Source organism: Oncorhynchus nerka, linkage group LG9b, assembly GCF_034236695.1.
Source record: "Oncorhynchus nerka isolate Pitt River linkage group LG9b, Oner_Uvic_2.0, whole genome shotgun sequence".
In the NCBI taxonomy this organism is placed as follows: domain Eukaryota; kingdom Metazoa; phylum Chordata; class Actinopteri; order Salmoniformes; family Salmonidae; genus Oncorhynchus; species Oncorhynchus nerka.
This window is the reverse complement of record NC_088424.1, coordinates 43,363,271-43,379,247: the sequence shown is the minus strand read 5'-3', so window position 1 is coordinate 43,379,247 and position 15,977 is coordinate 43,363,271. Positions and strand designations below refer to the sequence as shown.

Genomic DNA, 15,977 nt, shown 5'->3' with positions numbered 1-15,977 from the left:
GATACACTCAGGTCATGTATGGGCAGAGAAACTTGGACTTATGCGGCTCTTGTTGGATTGGCAGACCTATTTGTGGTGTTATCCTATAGGCCACAAGTATTTAGATTGTCCTTCCTAGGCTGTAACTATGTTGTTGTTGTCCTTCCTAGGCTGTAACTATGTTGTTGTTGTTGTCCTTCCTAGGCTGTAACTATGTTGTTGTCCTTCCTAGGCTGTAACTATGTTGTTGTTGTTGTCCTTCCTAGGCTGTAACTATGTTGTTGTTGTCCTTCCTAGGCTGTAACTATGTTGTTGTTGTTGTCCTTCCTAGGCTGTAACTATGTTGTTGTTGTTGTCCTTCCTAGGCTGTAACTATGTTGTTGTTGTCCTTCCTAGGCTGTAACTATGTTGTTGTTGTCCTTCCTAGGCTGTAACTATGTTGTTGTTGTCCTTCCTAGGCTGTAACTATGTTGTTGTTGTCCTTCCTAGGCTGTAACTATGTTGTTGTTGTCCTTCCTAGGCTGTAACTATGTTGTTGTTGTTGTCCTTCCTAGGCTGTAACTATGTTGTTGTTGTTGTCCTTCCTAGGCTGTGACTATATTGTTGTTGTCCTTCCTAGGCTGTGACTATGTTGTTGTTGTTGTTGTTGTCCTTCCTAGGCTGTAACTATATTGTTGTTGTCCTTCCTAGGCTGTGACTATGTTGTTGTTGTTGTCCTTCCTAGGCTGTGACTATGTTGTTGTTGTTGTTGTTGTCCTTCCTAGGCTGTAACTATATTGTTGTTGTCCTTCCTAGGCTGTGACTATGTTGTTGTTGTTGTCCTTCCTAGGCTGTAACTATGTTGTTGTTGTTGTCCTTCCTAGGCTGTAACTATGTTGTTGTTGTCCTTCCTAGGCTGTAACTATGTTGTTGTTGTTGTCCTTCCTAGGCTGTAACTATGTTGTTGTTGTCCTTCCTAGGCTGTAACTATGTTGTTGTTGTTGTCCTTCCTAGGCTGTAACTATGTTGTTGTTGTTGTCCTTCCTAGGCTGTAACTATGTTGTTGTTGTCCTTCCTAGGCTGTAACTATGTTGTTGTTGTCCTTCCTAGGCTGTAACTATGTTGTTGTTGTCCTTCCTAGGCTGTAACTATGTTGTTGTTGTCCTTCCTAGGCTGTAACTATGTTGTTGTTGTTGTCCTTCCTAGGCTGTAACTATGTTGTTGTTGTTGTCCTTCCTAGGCTGTGACTATATTGTTGTTGTCCTTCCTAGGCTGTGACTATGTTGTTGTTGTTGTTGTTGTCCTTCCTAGGCTGTAACTATATTGTTGTTGTCCTTCCTAGGCTGTGACTATGTTGTTGTTGTTGTCCTTCCTAGGCTGTGACTATGTTGTTGTTGTTGTTGTTGTCCTTCCTAGGCTGTAACTATATTGTTGTTGTCCTTCCTAGGCTGTGACTATGTTGTTGTTGTTGTTGTCCTTCCTAGGCTGTGACTATGTTGTTGTTGTTGTCCTTCCTAGGCTGTGACTATGTTGTTGTTGTTGTCCTTCCTAGGCTGTAACTATATTGTTGTTGTTGTTGTCCTTCCTAGGCTGTAACTATGTTGTTGTTGTCCTTCCTAGGCTGTAACTATGTTGTTGTTGTCCTTCCTAGGCTGTAACTATGTTGTTGTCCTTCCTAGGCTGTAACTATGTTGTTGTTGTTGTTGTCCTTCCTAGGCTGTAACTATGTTGTTGTTGTTGTTGTCCTTCCTAGGCTGTAACTATGTTGTTGTTGTCCTTCCTAGGCTGTAACTATGTTGTTGTTGTCCTTCCTAGGCTGTAACTATGTTGTTGTTGTCCTTCCTAGGCTGTAATGTTGTTGTTGTTGTTGTTGTCCTTCCTAGGCTGTAACTATGTTGTTGTCCTTCCTAGGCTGTAACTATGTTGTTGTCCTTCCTAGGCTGTAACTATGTTGTTGTTGTTGTTGTCCTTCCTAGGCTGTAACTATGTTGTTGTTGTCCTTCCTAGGCTGTAACTATGTTGTTGTTGTCCTTCCTAGGCTGTAACTATGTTGTTGTTGTCCTTCCTAGGCTGTAACTATGTTGTTGTTGTCCTTCCTAGGCTGTAATGTTGTTGTTGTTGTTGTTGTTGTCCTTCCTAGGCTGTAATGTTGTTGTTGTTGTTGTTGTTGTCCTTCCTAGGCTGTAACTATGTTGTTGTTGTTGTCCTTCCTAGGCTGTAACTATGTTGTTGTCCTTCCTAGGCTGTAACTATGTTGTTGTCCTTCCTAGGCTGTAACTATGTTGTTGTTGTTGTTGTCCTTCCTAGGCTGTAACTATGTTGTTGTTGTCCTTCCTAGGCTGTAACTATGTTGTTGTTGTCCTTCCTAGGCTGTAACTATGTTGTTGTTGTCCTTCCTAGGCTGTAACTATGTTGTTGTTGTCCTTCCTAGGCTGTAATGTTGTTGTTGTTGTTGTTGTCCTTCCTAGGCTGTAACTATGTTGTTGTTGTCCTTCCTAGGCTGTAACTATGTTGTTGTCCTTCCTAGGCTGTGACTATGTTGTTGTCCTTCCTAGGCTGTAACTATGTTGTTGTTGTTGTTGTCCTTCCTAGGCTGTAACTATGTTGTTGTCCTTCCTAGGCTGTAACTATGTTGTTGTTGTCCTTCCTAGGCTGTAACTATGTTGTTGTCCTTCCTAGGCTGTGACTATGTTGTTGTCCTTCCTAGGCTGTAACTATGTTGTTGTTGTCCTTCCTAGGCTGTGACTATGTTGTTGTCCTTCCTAGGCTGTAACTATGTTGTTGTTGTTGTTGTCCTTCCTAGGCTGTAACTATGTTGTTGTTGTCCTTCCTAGGCTGTAACTATGTTGTTGTTGTCCTTCCTAGGCTGTAACTATGTTGTTGTTGTCCTTCCTAGGCTGTAACTATGTTGTTGTTGTCCTTCCTAGGCTGTAACTATGTTGTTGTTGTCCTTCCTAGGCTGTAACTATGTTGTTGTTGTTGTCCTTCCTAGGCTGTAACTATGTTGTTGTTGTTGTCCTTCCTAGGCTGTAACTATGTTGTTGTTGTTGTCCTTCCTAGGCTGTAACTATGTTGTTGTTGTCCTTCCTAGGCTGTAACTATGTTGTTGTTGTCCTTCCTAGGCTGTAACTATGTTGTTGTTGTTGTCCTTCCTAGGCTGTAACTATGTTGTTGTTGTTGTCCTTCCTAGGCTGTGACTATATTGTTGTTGTCCTTCCTAGGCTGTGACTATGTTGTTGTTGTTGTTGTTGTCCTTCCTAGGCTGTAACTATATTGTTGTTGTCCTTCCTAGGCTGTGACTATGTTGTTGTTGTTGTCCTTCCTAGGCTGTGACTATGTTGTTGTTGTTGTTGTTGTCCTTCCTAGGCTGTAACTATATTGTTGTTGTCCTTCCTAGGCTGTGACTATGTTGTTGTTGTTGTTGTCCTTCCTAGGCTGTGACTATGTTGTTGTTGTTGTCCTTCCTAGGCTGTGACTATGTTGTTGTTGTTGTCCTTCCTAGGCTGTAACTTGTTGTTGTTGTCCTTCCTAGGCTGTAACTATGTTGTTGTTGTCCTTCCTAGGCTGTAACTATGTTGTTGTCCTTCCTAGGCTGTAACTATGTTGTTGTCCTTCCTAGGCTGTAACTATGTTGTTGTTGTTGTTGTCCTTCCTAGGCTGTAACTATGTTGTTGTTGTCCTTCCTAGGCTGTAACTATGTTGTTGTTGTCCTTCCTAGGCTGTAACTATGTTGTTGTTGTCCTTCCTAGGCTGTAATGTTGTTGTTGTTGTTGTTGTCCTTCCTAGGCTGTAACTATGTTGTTGTCCTTCCTAGGCTGTAACTATGTTGTTGTCCTTCCTAGGCTGTAACTATGTTGTTGTTGTTGTCCTTCCTAGGCTGTAACTATGTTGTTGTTGTCCTTCCTAGGCTGTAATGTTGTTATGTTGTTGTTGTCCTTCCTAGGCTGTAACTATGTTGTTGTTGTCCTTCCTAGGCTGTAACTATGTTGTTGTTGTCCTTCCTAGGCTGTAACTGTTGTTGTTGTTGTTGTCCTTCCTAGGCTGTAATGTTGTTGTTGTTGTTGTTGTTGTCCTTCCTAGGCTGTAACTATGTTGTTGTTGTTGTCCTTCCTAGGCTGTAACTATGTTGTTGTTGTTGTCCTTCCTAGGCTGTAACTATGTTGTTGTCCTTCCTAGGCTGTAACTATGTTGTTGTTGTTTGTTGTCCTTCCTAGGCTGTAACTATGTTGTTGTTGTCCTTCCTAGGCTGTAACTATGTTGTTGTTGTCCTTCCTAGGCTGTAACTATGTTGTTGTTGTCCTTCCTAGGCTGTAACTATGTTGTTGTTGTCCTTCCTAGGCTGTAACTATGTTGTTGTTGTCCTTCCTAGGCTGTAACTATGTTGTTGTCCTTCCTAGGCTGTAATGTTGTTGTTGTTGTTGTTGTCCTTCCTAGGCTGTAACTATGTTGTTGTTGTCCTTCCTAGGCTGTAACTATGTTGTTGTCCTTCCTAGGCTGTGACTATGTTGTTGTCCTTCCTAGGCTGTAACTATGTTGTTGTTGTTGTTGTCCTTCCTAGGCTGTAACTATGTTGTTGTCCTTCCTAGGCTGTAACTATGTTGTTGTTGTCCTTCCTAGGCTGTAACTATGTTGTTGTTGTCCTTCCTAGGCTGTGACTATGTTGTTGTCCTTCCTAGGCTGTAACTATGTTGTTGTTGTTGTTGTCCTTCCTAGGCTGTAACTATGTTGTTGTTGTCCTTCCTAGGCTGTAACTATGTTGTTGTTGTCCTTCCTAGGCTGTAACTATGTTGTTGTTGTCCTTCCTAGGCTGTAACTATGTTGTTGTTGTCCTTCCTAGGCTGTAACTATGTTGTTGTTGTTGTTGTTGTTGTCCTTCCTAGGCTGTAACTATGTTGTTGTTGTTGTCCTTCCTAGGCTGTAACTATGTTGTTGTTGTTGTCCTTCCTAGGCTGTAACTATGTTGTTGTTGTTGTCCTTCCTAGGCTGTAACTATGTTGTTGTTGTTGTCCTTCCTAGGCTGTAACTATGTTGTTGTTGTCCTTCCTAGGCTGTAACTATGTTGTTGTTGTTGTTGTCCTTCCTAGGCTGTAACTATGTTGTTGTTGTCCTTCCTAGGCTGTAACTATGTTGTTGTCCTTCCTAGGCTGTAACTATGTTGTTGTTGTTGTCCTTCCTAGGCTGTAACTATGTTGTTGTTGTTGTCCTTCCTAGGCTGTAACTATGTTGTTGTTGTTGTCCTTCCTAGGCTGTGACTATGTTGTTGTCCTTCCTAGGCTGTAACTATGTTGTTGTTGTTGTCCTTCCTAGGCTGTAACTATGTTGTTGTTGTTGTCCTTCCTAGGCTGTAACTATGTTGTTGTTGTCCTTCCTAGGCTGTAACTATGTTGTTGTTGTCCTTCCTAGGCTGTAACTATGTTGTTGTCCTTCCTTCCTAGGCTGTAACTATGTTGTTGTTGTTGTCCTTCCTAGGCTGTAACTATGTTGTTGTTGTTGTCCTTCCTAGGCTGTAATGTTGTTGTTGTTGTCCTTCCTAGGCTGTAATGTTGTTGTTGTTGTCCTTCCTAGGCTGTAACTATGTTGTTGTCCTTCCTAGGCTGTGACTATGTTGTTGTCCTTCCTAGGCTGTAACTATGTTGTTGTTGTCCTTCCTAGGCTGTGACTATGTTGTTGTCCTTCCTAGGCTGTAACTATGTTGTTGTTGTTGTTGTCCTTCCTAGTTGTCCTTCCTAGGCTGTAACTATGTTGTTGTTGTCCTTCCTAGGCTGTAACTATGTTGTTGTTGTCCTTCCTAGGCTGTAACTATGTTGTTGTTGTCCTTCCTAGGCTGTAACTATGTTGTTGTTGTCCTTCCTAGGCTGTAACTATGTTGTTGTTGTTGTCCTTCCTAGGCTGTAACTATGTTGTTGTTTGTCCTTCCTAGGCTGTAACTATGTTGTTGTTGTTATCCTTCCTAGGCTGTAACTATGTTGTTGTTGTTGTCCTTCCTAGGCTGTAACTGTTGTTGTTGTTGTTGTCCTTCCTAGGCTGTAACTATGTTGTTGTTGTCCTTCCTAGGCTGTAACTATGTTGTTGTCCTTCCTAGGCTGTAACTATGTTGTTGTCCTTCCTAGGCTGTATGTTGTTGTCCTTCCTAGGCTGTAACTATGTTGTTGTTGTTGTCCTTCCTAGGCTGTAACTATGTTGTTGTTGTTGTCCTTCCTAGGATGTAACTATGTTGTTGTTGTCCTTCCTAGGCTGTAACTATGTTGTTGTTGTTGTCCTTCCTAGGCTGTAACTATGTTGTTGTTGTTGTCCTTCCTAGGCTGTAACTATGTTGTTGTTGTCCTTCCTAGGCTGTAACTATGTTGTTGTTGTCCTTCCTAGGCTGTAACTATGTTGTTGTTGTTGTCCTTCCTAGGCTGTAACTATGTTGTTGTTGTTGTCCTTCCTAGGCTGTAACTATGTTGTTGTTGTTGTCCTTCCTAGGCTGTAATGTTGTTGTTGTTGTCCTTCCTAGGCTGTAATGTTGTTGTTGTTGTCCTTCCTAGGCTGTAACTATGTTGTTGTCCTTCCTAGGCTGTAACTATGTTGTTGTTGTTGTTGTCCTTCCTAGGCTGTAACTATGTTGTTGTTGTTGTTGTCCTTCCTAGGCTGTAACTATGTTGTTGTTGTCCTTCCTAGGCTGTTGTTCTTGTCCTTCCTAGGCTGTGAACTATTTAACTTGTTGTTGTCCTTCCTAGGCTGTAACTATGTTGTTGTTGTCCTTCCTAGGCTGTAACTATGTTGTTGTTGTCCTTCCTAGGCTGTGACTATGTTGTTGTCCTTCCTAGGCTGTAACTGTTGTTGTTGTTGTTGTCCTTCCTAGGCTGTGACTATGTTGTTGTCCTTCCTAGGCTGTAACTATGTTGTTGTTGTCCTTCCTAGGCTGTGACTATGTTGTTGTCCTTCCTAGGCTGTAACTATGTTGTTGTTGTTGTTGTCCTTCCTAGGCTGTAACTATGTTGTTGTTGTCCTTCCTAGGCTGTAACTATGTTGTTGTCCTTCCTAGGCTGTAACTATGTTGTTGTTGTTGTCCTTCCAAGGCTGTAACTATGTTGTTGTTGTTGTCCTTCCTAGGCTGTAACTATGTTGTTGTTGTCCTTCCTAGGCTGTAACTATTTAGGCTTGTTGTTGTTGTCCTTCCTAGGCTGTAACTATGTTGTTGTTGTCCTTCCTAGGCTGTAACTATGTTGTTGTTGTCCTTCCTAGGCTGTAACTATGTTGTTGTTGTCCTTCCTAGGCTGTAACTATGTTGTTGTTGTCCTTCCTAGGCTGTAACTATGTTGTTGTTGTTGTCCTTCCTAGGCTGTAACTATGTTGTTGTTGTTGTCCTTCCTAGGCTGTAACTATGTTGTTGTTGTTGTCCTTCCTAGGCTGTAACTATGTTGTTGTTGTTGTCCTTCCTAGGCTGTAACTATGTTGTTGTTGTTGTCCTTCCTAGGCTGTAACTATGTTGTTGTTGTTGTCCTTCCTAGGCTGTAACTATGTTGTTGTTGTTGTCCTTCCTAGGCTGTAACTATGTTGTTGTTGTCCTTCCTAGGCTGTAACTATGTTGTTGTCCTTCCTAGGCTGTAACTATGTTGTTGTCCTTCCTAGGCTGTAACTATGTTGTTGTCCTTCCTAGGCTGTAACTATGTTGTTGTTGTTGTCCTTCCTAGGCTGTAACTATGTTGTTGTTGTTGTCCTTCCTAGGCTGTAACTATGTTGTTGTTGTTGTCCTTCCTAGGATGTGACTATGTTGTTGTCCTTCCTAGGCTGTAACTATGTTGTTGTTGTTGTCCTTCCTAGGCTGTAACTATGTTGTTGTTGTTGTCCTTCCTAGGCTGTAACTATGTTGTTGTTGTCCTTCCTAGGCTGTAACTATGTTGTTGTTGTCCTTCCTAGGCTGTAACTATGTTGTTGTTGTTGTCCTTCCTAGGCTGTAACTATGTTGTTGTTGTTGTCCTTCCTAGGCTGTAACTATGTTGTTGTTGTTGTCCTTCCTAGGCTGTAATGTTGTTGTTGTTGTCCTTCCTAGGCTGTAATGTTGTTGTTGTTGTCCTTCCTAGGCTGTGACTATGTTGTTGTCCTTCCTAGGCTGTAACTATGTTGTTGTTGTTGTTGTCCTTCATAGGCTGTAACTATGTTGTTGTTGTTGTTGTCCTTCCTAGGCTGTAACTATGTTGTTGTTGTCCTTCCTAGGCTGTAACTATGTTCTTGTCCTTCCTAGGCTGTGACTATGTTGTTGTCCTTCCTAGGCTTTAACTATGTTGTTGTTGTCCTTCCTAGGCTGTAACTATGTTGTTGTTGTCCTTCCTAGGCTGTAACTATGTTGTTGTTGTCCTTCCTAGGCTGTAACTATGTTGTTGTTGTCCTTCCTAGGCTGTGACTATGTTGTTGTCCTTCCTAGGCTGTAACTATGTTGTTGTTGTTGTTGTCCTTCCTAGGCTGTGACTATGTTGTTGTCCTTCCTAGGCTGTAACTATGTTGTTGTTGTCCTTCCTAGGCTGTGACTATGTTGTTGTCCTTCCTAGGCTGTAACTATGTTGTTGTTGTTGTTGTCCTTCCTAGGCTGTAACTATGTTGTTGTTGTCCTTCCTAGGCTGTAACTATGTTGTTGTTGTCCTTCCTAGGTTGTTGTTGTTGTCCTTCCTAGGCTGTAACTATGTTGTTGTTGTTGTCCTTCCTAGGCTGTAACTATGTTGTTGTTGTCCTTCCTAGGCTGTAACTATGTTGTTGTTGTCCTTCCTAGGCTGTAACTATGTTGTTGTTGTCCTTCCTAGGCTGTAACTATGTTGTTGTTGTCCTTCCTAGGCTGTAACTATGTTGTTGTCCTTCCTAGGCTGTAACTATGTTGTTGTTGTTGTCCTTCCTAGGCTGTAACTATGTTGTTGTTGTCCTTCCTAGGCTGTGACTATGTTGTTGTCCTTCCTAGGCTGTAACTATGTTGTTGTTGTTGTTGTCCTTCCTAGGCTGTGACTATGTTGTTGTCCTTCCTAGGCTGTAACTATGTTGTTGTTGTCCTTCCTAGGCTGTGACTATGTTGTTGTCCTTCCTAGGCTGTAACTATGTTGTTGTTGTTGTTGTCCTTCCTAGGCTATAACTATGTTGTTGTTGTCCTTCCTAGGATGTAACTATGTTGTTGTCCTTCCTAGGCTGTAACTATGTTGTTGTTGTTGTCCTTCCTAGGCTGTAACTATGTTGTTGTTGTTGTCCTTCCTAGGCTGTAACTATGTTGTTGTTGTCCTTCCTAGGCTGTAACTATGTTGTTGTCCTTCCTAGGCTGTGACTATATTGTTGTTGTCCTTCCTAGGCTGTGACTATGTTGTTGTTGTTGTCCTTCCTAGGCTGTGACTATGTTGTTGTTGTTGTTGTTGTTGTCCTTCCTAGGCTGTAACTATATTGTTGTTGTTGTTGTCCTTCCTAGGCTGTAACTATGTTGTTGTTGTCCTTCCTAGGCTGTAACTATGTTGTTGTTGTCCTTCCTAGGCTGTAACTATGTTGTTGTCCTTCCTAGGCTGTAACTATGTTGTTGTTGTTGTTGTTGTCCTTCCTAGGCTGTAACTATGTTGTTGTTGTTGTCCTTCCTAGGCTGTAACTATGTTGTTGTTGTTGTCCTTCCTAGGCTGTAACTATGTTGTTGTTGTTGTCCTTCCTAGGCTGTAATGTTGTTGTTGTTGTCCTTCCTAGGCTGTGACTATGTTGTTGTCCTTCCTAGGCTGTAACTATGTTGTTGTTGTTGTTGTCCTTCCTAGGCTGTAACTGTTGTTGTTGTTGTTGTCCTTCCTAGGCTGTAACTATGTTGTTGTTGTCCTTCCTAGGCTGTAACTATGTTGTTGTCCTTCCTAGGCTGTGACTTGTTGTTGTCCTTCCTAGGCTTTAACTATGTTGTTGTTGTCCTTCCTAGGCTGTAACTATGTTGTTGTTGTCCTTCCTAGGCTGTGACTATGTTGTTGTCCTTCCTAGGCTGTAACTATGTTGTTGTTGTCCTTCCTAGGCTGTAACTATGTTGTTGTCCTTCCTAGGCTGTAACTATGTTGTTGTTGTCCTTCCTAGGCTGTAACTGTTGTTGTTGTCCTTCCTAGGCTGTAACTATGTTCCTTCCTAGGCTGTTGTTGTTGTCCTTCCTAGGCTGTAACTATGTTGTTGTTGTCCTTCCTAGGCTGTAACTATGTTGTTGTTGTTGTCCTTCCTAGGCTGTAACTATGTTGTTGTTGTTGTCCTTCCTAGGCTGTAACTATGTTGTTGTCCTTCCTGTTGTTGTTGTCCTTCCTAGGCTGTACTATGTTGTTATGTTGTTGTTGTCCTTCCTAGGCTGTAACTATGTTGTTGTTGTCCTTTGTTGTTGTTGTCCTTCCTAGGCTGTAACTATGTTGTTGTTGTCCTTCCTAGGCTGTAACTATGTTGTTGTCCTTCCTAGGCTGTAACTATGTCCTTCCTTCCTAGGCTGTAACTGTTGTTGTTGTTGTCCTTCCTAGGCTGTAACTGTTGTTGTTGTTGTCCTTCCTAGGCTGTAACTATGTTGTTGTTTGTCCTTCCTAGGCTGTAACTATGTTGTTGTTGTCCTTCCTAGGCTGTAACTATGTTGTTGTTGTCCTTCCTAGGCTGTAACTATGTTGTTGTTGTCCTTCCTAGGCTGTAACTATGTTTGTTGTTGTCCTTCCTAGGCTGTAACTATGTTGTTGTTGTCCTTCCTAGGCTGTAACTATGTTGTTGTTGTTGTCCTTCCTAGGCTGTAACTATGTTGTTGTCCTTCCTAGGTTGTCCTTCCTAGGCTGTAACTATGTGTTGTTGTCCTTCCTAGGCTGTAACTATGTTGTTGTTGTTGTTGTCCTTCCTAGGCTGTAACTATGTTGTTGTTGTCCTTCCTAGGCTGTAACTATGTTGTTGTTGTCCTTCCTAGGCTGTAACTATGTTGTTGTTGTCCTTCCTAGGCTGTAACTATGTTGTTGTTGTCCTTCCTAGGCTGTAACTATGTTGTTGTCCTTCCTAGGCTGTAACTATGTTGTTGTTGTTGTCCTTCCTAGGCTGTAACTATGTTGTTGTCCTTCCTAGGCTGTAACTATGTTGTTGTTGTTGTCCTTCCTAGGCTGTAACTATGTTATTGTTGTTGTCCTTCCTAGGCTGTAACTATGTTGTTGTTGTTGTTGTCCTTCCTAGGCTGTAACTATGTTGTTGTTGTTGTCCTTCCTAGGCTGTGTCCTTGTTGTTGTTGTCCTTCCTAGGCTGTAACTATGTTGTTGTTGTCCTTCCTAGGCTGTAACTATGTTGTTGTTGTTGTCCTTCCTAGGCTGTAACTAGGCTGTAACTTGTTGTTGTCCTTCCTAGGCTGTAACTATGTTGTTGTTGTCCTTCCTAGGCTGTAACTATGTTGTTGTTGTCCTTCCTAGGCTGTAACTATGTTGTTGTTGTTGTCCTTCCTAGGCTGTGACTATGTTGTTGTCCTTCCTAGGCTGTAACTATGTTGTTGTTGTTGTCCTTCCTAGGCTGTAATGTTGTTGTCCTTCCTAGGCTGTTGTTGTTGTTGTCCTTCCTAGGCTGTGACTATGTTGTTGTCCTTCCTAGGCTGTAACTATGTTGTTGTTGTTGTCCTTCCTAGGCTGTAACTATGTTGTTGTTGTCCTTCCTAGGCTGTAACTATGTTGTTGTGTTGTCCTTCCTAGGCTGTAACTATGTTGTTGTTGTTGTCCTTCCTAGGCTGTAACTATGTTGTTGTTGTTGTTGTCCTTCCTAGGCTGTAACTATGTTGTTGTTGTTGTTGTCCTTCCTAGGCTGTAACTATGTTGTTGTTGTCCTTCCTAGGCTGTAACTATGTTGTCCTTTGTGTGACTTGTCCTTCCTAGGCTGTAACTATGTTGTTGTTGTCCTTCCTAGGCTGTAACTATGTTGTTGTTGTCCTTCCTAGGCTGTAACTAGTTGTTGTTGTCCTTCCTAGGCTGTAACTATGTTGTTGTCCTTCCTGGCTGTAACTATGTTGTCCCTTTGTTGTTGTTGTCCTTCCTAGGCTGTAACTATGTTGTTGTTGTTGTTGTTGTCCTTCCTAGGCTGTGACTATGTTGTTGTCCTTCCTAGGCTGTAACTATGTTGTTGTTGTCCTTCCTTCCTAGGCTGTAACTATGTTGTTTGTCCTTCCTAGGCTGTAACTATAACTTGTTGTTGTTGTTGTCCTTCCTAGGCTGTAACTATGTTGTTGTTGTCCTTCCTAGGCTGTAACTATGTTGTTGTTGTCCTTCCTAGGCTGTAACTATGTTGTTGTTGTCCTTCCTAGGCTGTAACTATGTTGTTGTTGTCCTTCCTAGGCTGTAACTATGTTGTTGTTGTCCTTCCTTAACTATGTTGTTGTCCTTCCTAGGCTGTAACTATGTTGTTGTTGTTGTCCTTCCTAGGCTGTAACTATGTTGTTGTTGTCCTTCCTAGGCTGTGACTATGTTGTTGTCCTTCCTAGGCTGTAACTATGTTGTTGTTGTTGTTGTCCTTCCTAGGCTGTAACTGTAGGCTGTGACTATGTTGTTGTTGTCCTTCCTAGGCTGTAACTATGTTGTTGTTGTCCTTCCTAGGCTGTAACTATGTTGTTGTCCTTCCTAGGCTGTAACTATGTTGTTGTTGTTGTTGTCCTTCCTAGGCTGTAACTATGTTGTTGTTGTTGTCCTTCCTAGGCTGTAACTATGTTGTTGTTGTTGTCCTTCCTAGGCTGTAACTATGTTGTTGTTGTCCTTCCTAGGCTGTGACTATGTTGTTGTTGTTGTCCTAAGGCTGTATGTTGTTGTTGTTGTCCTTCCTAGGCTGTGACTATGTTGTTGTCCTTCCTAGGCTGTAACTATGTTGTTTGTTGTTGTTGTCCTTCCTAGGCTGTAACTGTTGTTGTTGTTGTTGTTGTCCTTCCTAGGCTGTAACTGTTGTCCTTCCTAGGCTGTAACTATGTTGTTGTTGTCCTTCCTAGGCTGTAACTATGTTGTTGTTGTCCTTCCTAGGCTGTAACTATGTTGTTGTTGTTGTCCTTCCTAGGCTGTAACTATGTTGTTGTTGTCCTTCCTGCTGTAACTATGTTGTTGTTGTTGTCCTTCCTAGGCTGTAAGGTTGTTGTCCTTCCTAGGCTGTAACTATGTTGTTGTGTCCTTCCTAGGCTGTGACTATGTTGTTGTTGTCCTTCCTAGGCTGTAACTATGTTGTTGTTGTTGTCCTTCCTAGGCTGTAACTATGTTGACTTGTTAGGTTGTCCTTCCTAGGCTGTAACTATGTTGTTGTTGTCCTTCCTAGGCTGTAACTATGTTGTTGTCCTTCCTAGGCTGTAACTATGTTGTTGTTGTTGTCCTTCCTAGGCTGTAACTATGTTGTTGTCCTTCCTAGGCTGTAACTTGTTGTCCTTCCTAGGCTGTAACTATGTTGTTGTCCTTCCTAGGCTGTAACTATGTTGTTGTCCTAGGCTGTAACTATGTTGTTGTTGTCCTTCCTAGGCTGTAACTATGTTGTTGTTGTCCTTCCTAGGCTGTAACTATGTTGTTGTTGTCCTTCCTAGGCTGTAACTATGTTGTTGTTGTCCTTCCTAGGCTGTAACTATGTTGTTGTTGTCCTTCCTAGGCTGTAACTATGTTGTTGTCCTTCCTAGGCTGTAACTATGTTGTTGTTGTCCTTCCTAGGCTGTAACTATGTTGTTGTCCTTCCTAGGCTGTAACTATGTTGTTGTCCTTCCTAGGCTGTAACTATGTTGTTGTTGTTGTCCTTCCTAGGCTGTAACTATGTTGTTGTTGTCCTTCCTAGGCTGTAACTATGTTGTTGTTGTCCTTCCTAGGCTGTGACTATGTTGTTGTTGTTGTTGTTGTACTTCCTAGGCTGTAACTATGTTGTTGTTGTCCTTCCTAGGCTGTGACAGCACGGGACTCGATGGCCAAGTCTCTGTACAGCTCTCTGTTTGATTGGATCGTCCTGCACATCAACCACGCTCTGCTCAACAGACGAGACATGGAGGAGGCCGTCTCTGTAAGAAAACCATTCACTGTACTGACCCAGAGACAACCCGTCACTGTACTGACCGAGACAACCCGTCACTGTACTGACCCAAAGACAACCCGTCACTGTACTAACCCAGAGACAACCATTCACTGTACTAACCCTAACCCAAAGACAACCCGTCACTGTGCTAACCCTAACCCAGAGACAACCCGTCACTGTACTAACCCTAACCCAGAGACAACCCGTCACTGCATTAACCCTAACACAGAGACATCCCGTCACTGTACTAACCCAGAGACAACCCGTCACTGTACTGACCCAGAGACAACCCGTCACTGTACTAACCCAGAGACAACCCGTCACTGTACTAACCCAGAGACAACCCGTCACTGTACTAACCCAGAGACAACCCGTCACTGTACTAACTCAGAGACAACCCGTCACTGTACTAACCCAGAGACAACCCGTCACTGTACTAACCCAGAGACAACCCGTTACTGTACTAACCCTAACCCAGAGACAACCCGTCACTGTACTGACCCAGAGACAACCCGTCACTGTGCTAACCCAGAGACAACCCGTCACTGTGCTAACCCAGAGACAACCCGTCACTGTACTAACCCAGAGACAACCCGTCACTGTACTAACCCAGAGACAACCCGTTACTGTACTAACCCTAACCCAGAGACAACCCGTCACTGTGCTGACCCAGAGACAACCCGTCACTGTGCTAACCCAGAGACAACCTGTCACTGTACTAACCCAGAGACAACCCGTCACTGTACTAACCCAGAGACAACCCGTCACTGTACTAACCCAGAGACAACCCGTCACTGTACTAACCCAGAGACAACCCGTCACTGTACTAACCCAGAGACAACCCGTCACTGTACTAACCCTAACCCAGAGACAACCTGTCACTGTACTAACCCAGAGACAACCCGTTACTGTACTAACCCTAACCCAGAGACAACCCGTCACTGTACTGACCCAGAGACAACCCGTCACTGTGCTAACACAGAGACAACCCGTCACTGTACTAACCCTAACCCAGAGACAACCCGTCACTGTACTGACCCAGAGACAACCCGTCACTGTGCTAACCCAGAGACAACCCGTCACTGTACTAACCCTAACCCAGAGACAACCCGTCACTGTACTAACCCTAACCCAGAGACAACCCGTCACTGTACTAACCCAGAGACAACCTGTCACTGTACTAACCCAGAGACAACCCGCCACTGTACTAACCCAGAGACAACCCGTCACTGTTCTAACCCAGAGACAACCCGTCACTGTACTAACCCAGAGACAACCCATCACTGTACTAATCCTAACCCAGAGACAACCATTCACTGTACTGACCCAGAGACAACCCGTCACTGTACTAACCCAGAGACAACCCGTCACTGTACTAACCCAGAGACAACCCGTCACTGTACTAACCCAGAGACAACCCTTCACTGTACTAACCCAGAGACAACCCGTCACTGTACGAACCCAGAGACAACCCATCACTGTACTAACCCTAACCCAGAGACAACCATTCACTGTACTGACCCAGAGACAACCCGTCACTGTACTAACCCAGAGACAACCCGTCACTGTACTAACCCAGAGACAAGTCACACTAACCCAGAGACAACCCGTCACTGTACTAACCCAGAGACAACCCGTCACTGTACTAACCCAGAGACAACCCGTCACTGTACTAACCCTAACCCAGAGACAACCCGCCACTGTACTAACCCAGAGACAACCCGTTACTGTACTAACCCAGAGACAACCCGTCACTGTACTAACCCTAACCCAGAGACAACCATTCACTGTACTAACCGAGACAACCCATCACTGTACAAACCCAGAGACAACCCATCACTGTACAAACCCAGAGACAACCCGTCACTGTACTAACCCAGAGACAACCCATCACTGTACTGACCCAGAGACAACCCGCCACTGTACTAACCCAGAGACAACCCGCCACTGTACTAACCCAGAGACAACCCGTCACTGTACTAACCCAGAGACAACCCGTCACTGTACTAACCCAGAGACAACCCATCACTGTA

The 15,977-nt window shown here is 43.3% G+C and overlaps 1 protein-coding gene across 1 annotated transcript in view; it reads left to right on the top strand.

Moving 5' to 3' along the window:
• LOC115114770 (unconventional myosin-IXb-like) overlaps positions 1-15,977 on the top strand; it is a 130,192-nt gene that overhangs the window by 51,071 nt on the left and 63,144 nt on the right. The window contains exon 9 of the mRNA XM_065013757.1: positions 13,816-13,932. Coding sequence (XP_064869829.1) covers positions 13,816-13,932 — 117 coding nt within the window. The remainder of the gene's footprint in view (positions 1-13,815; positions 13,933-15,977) is intronic.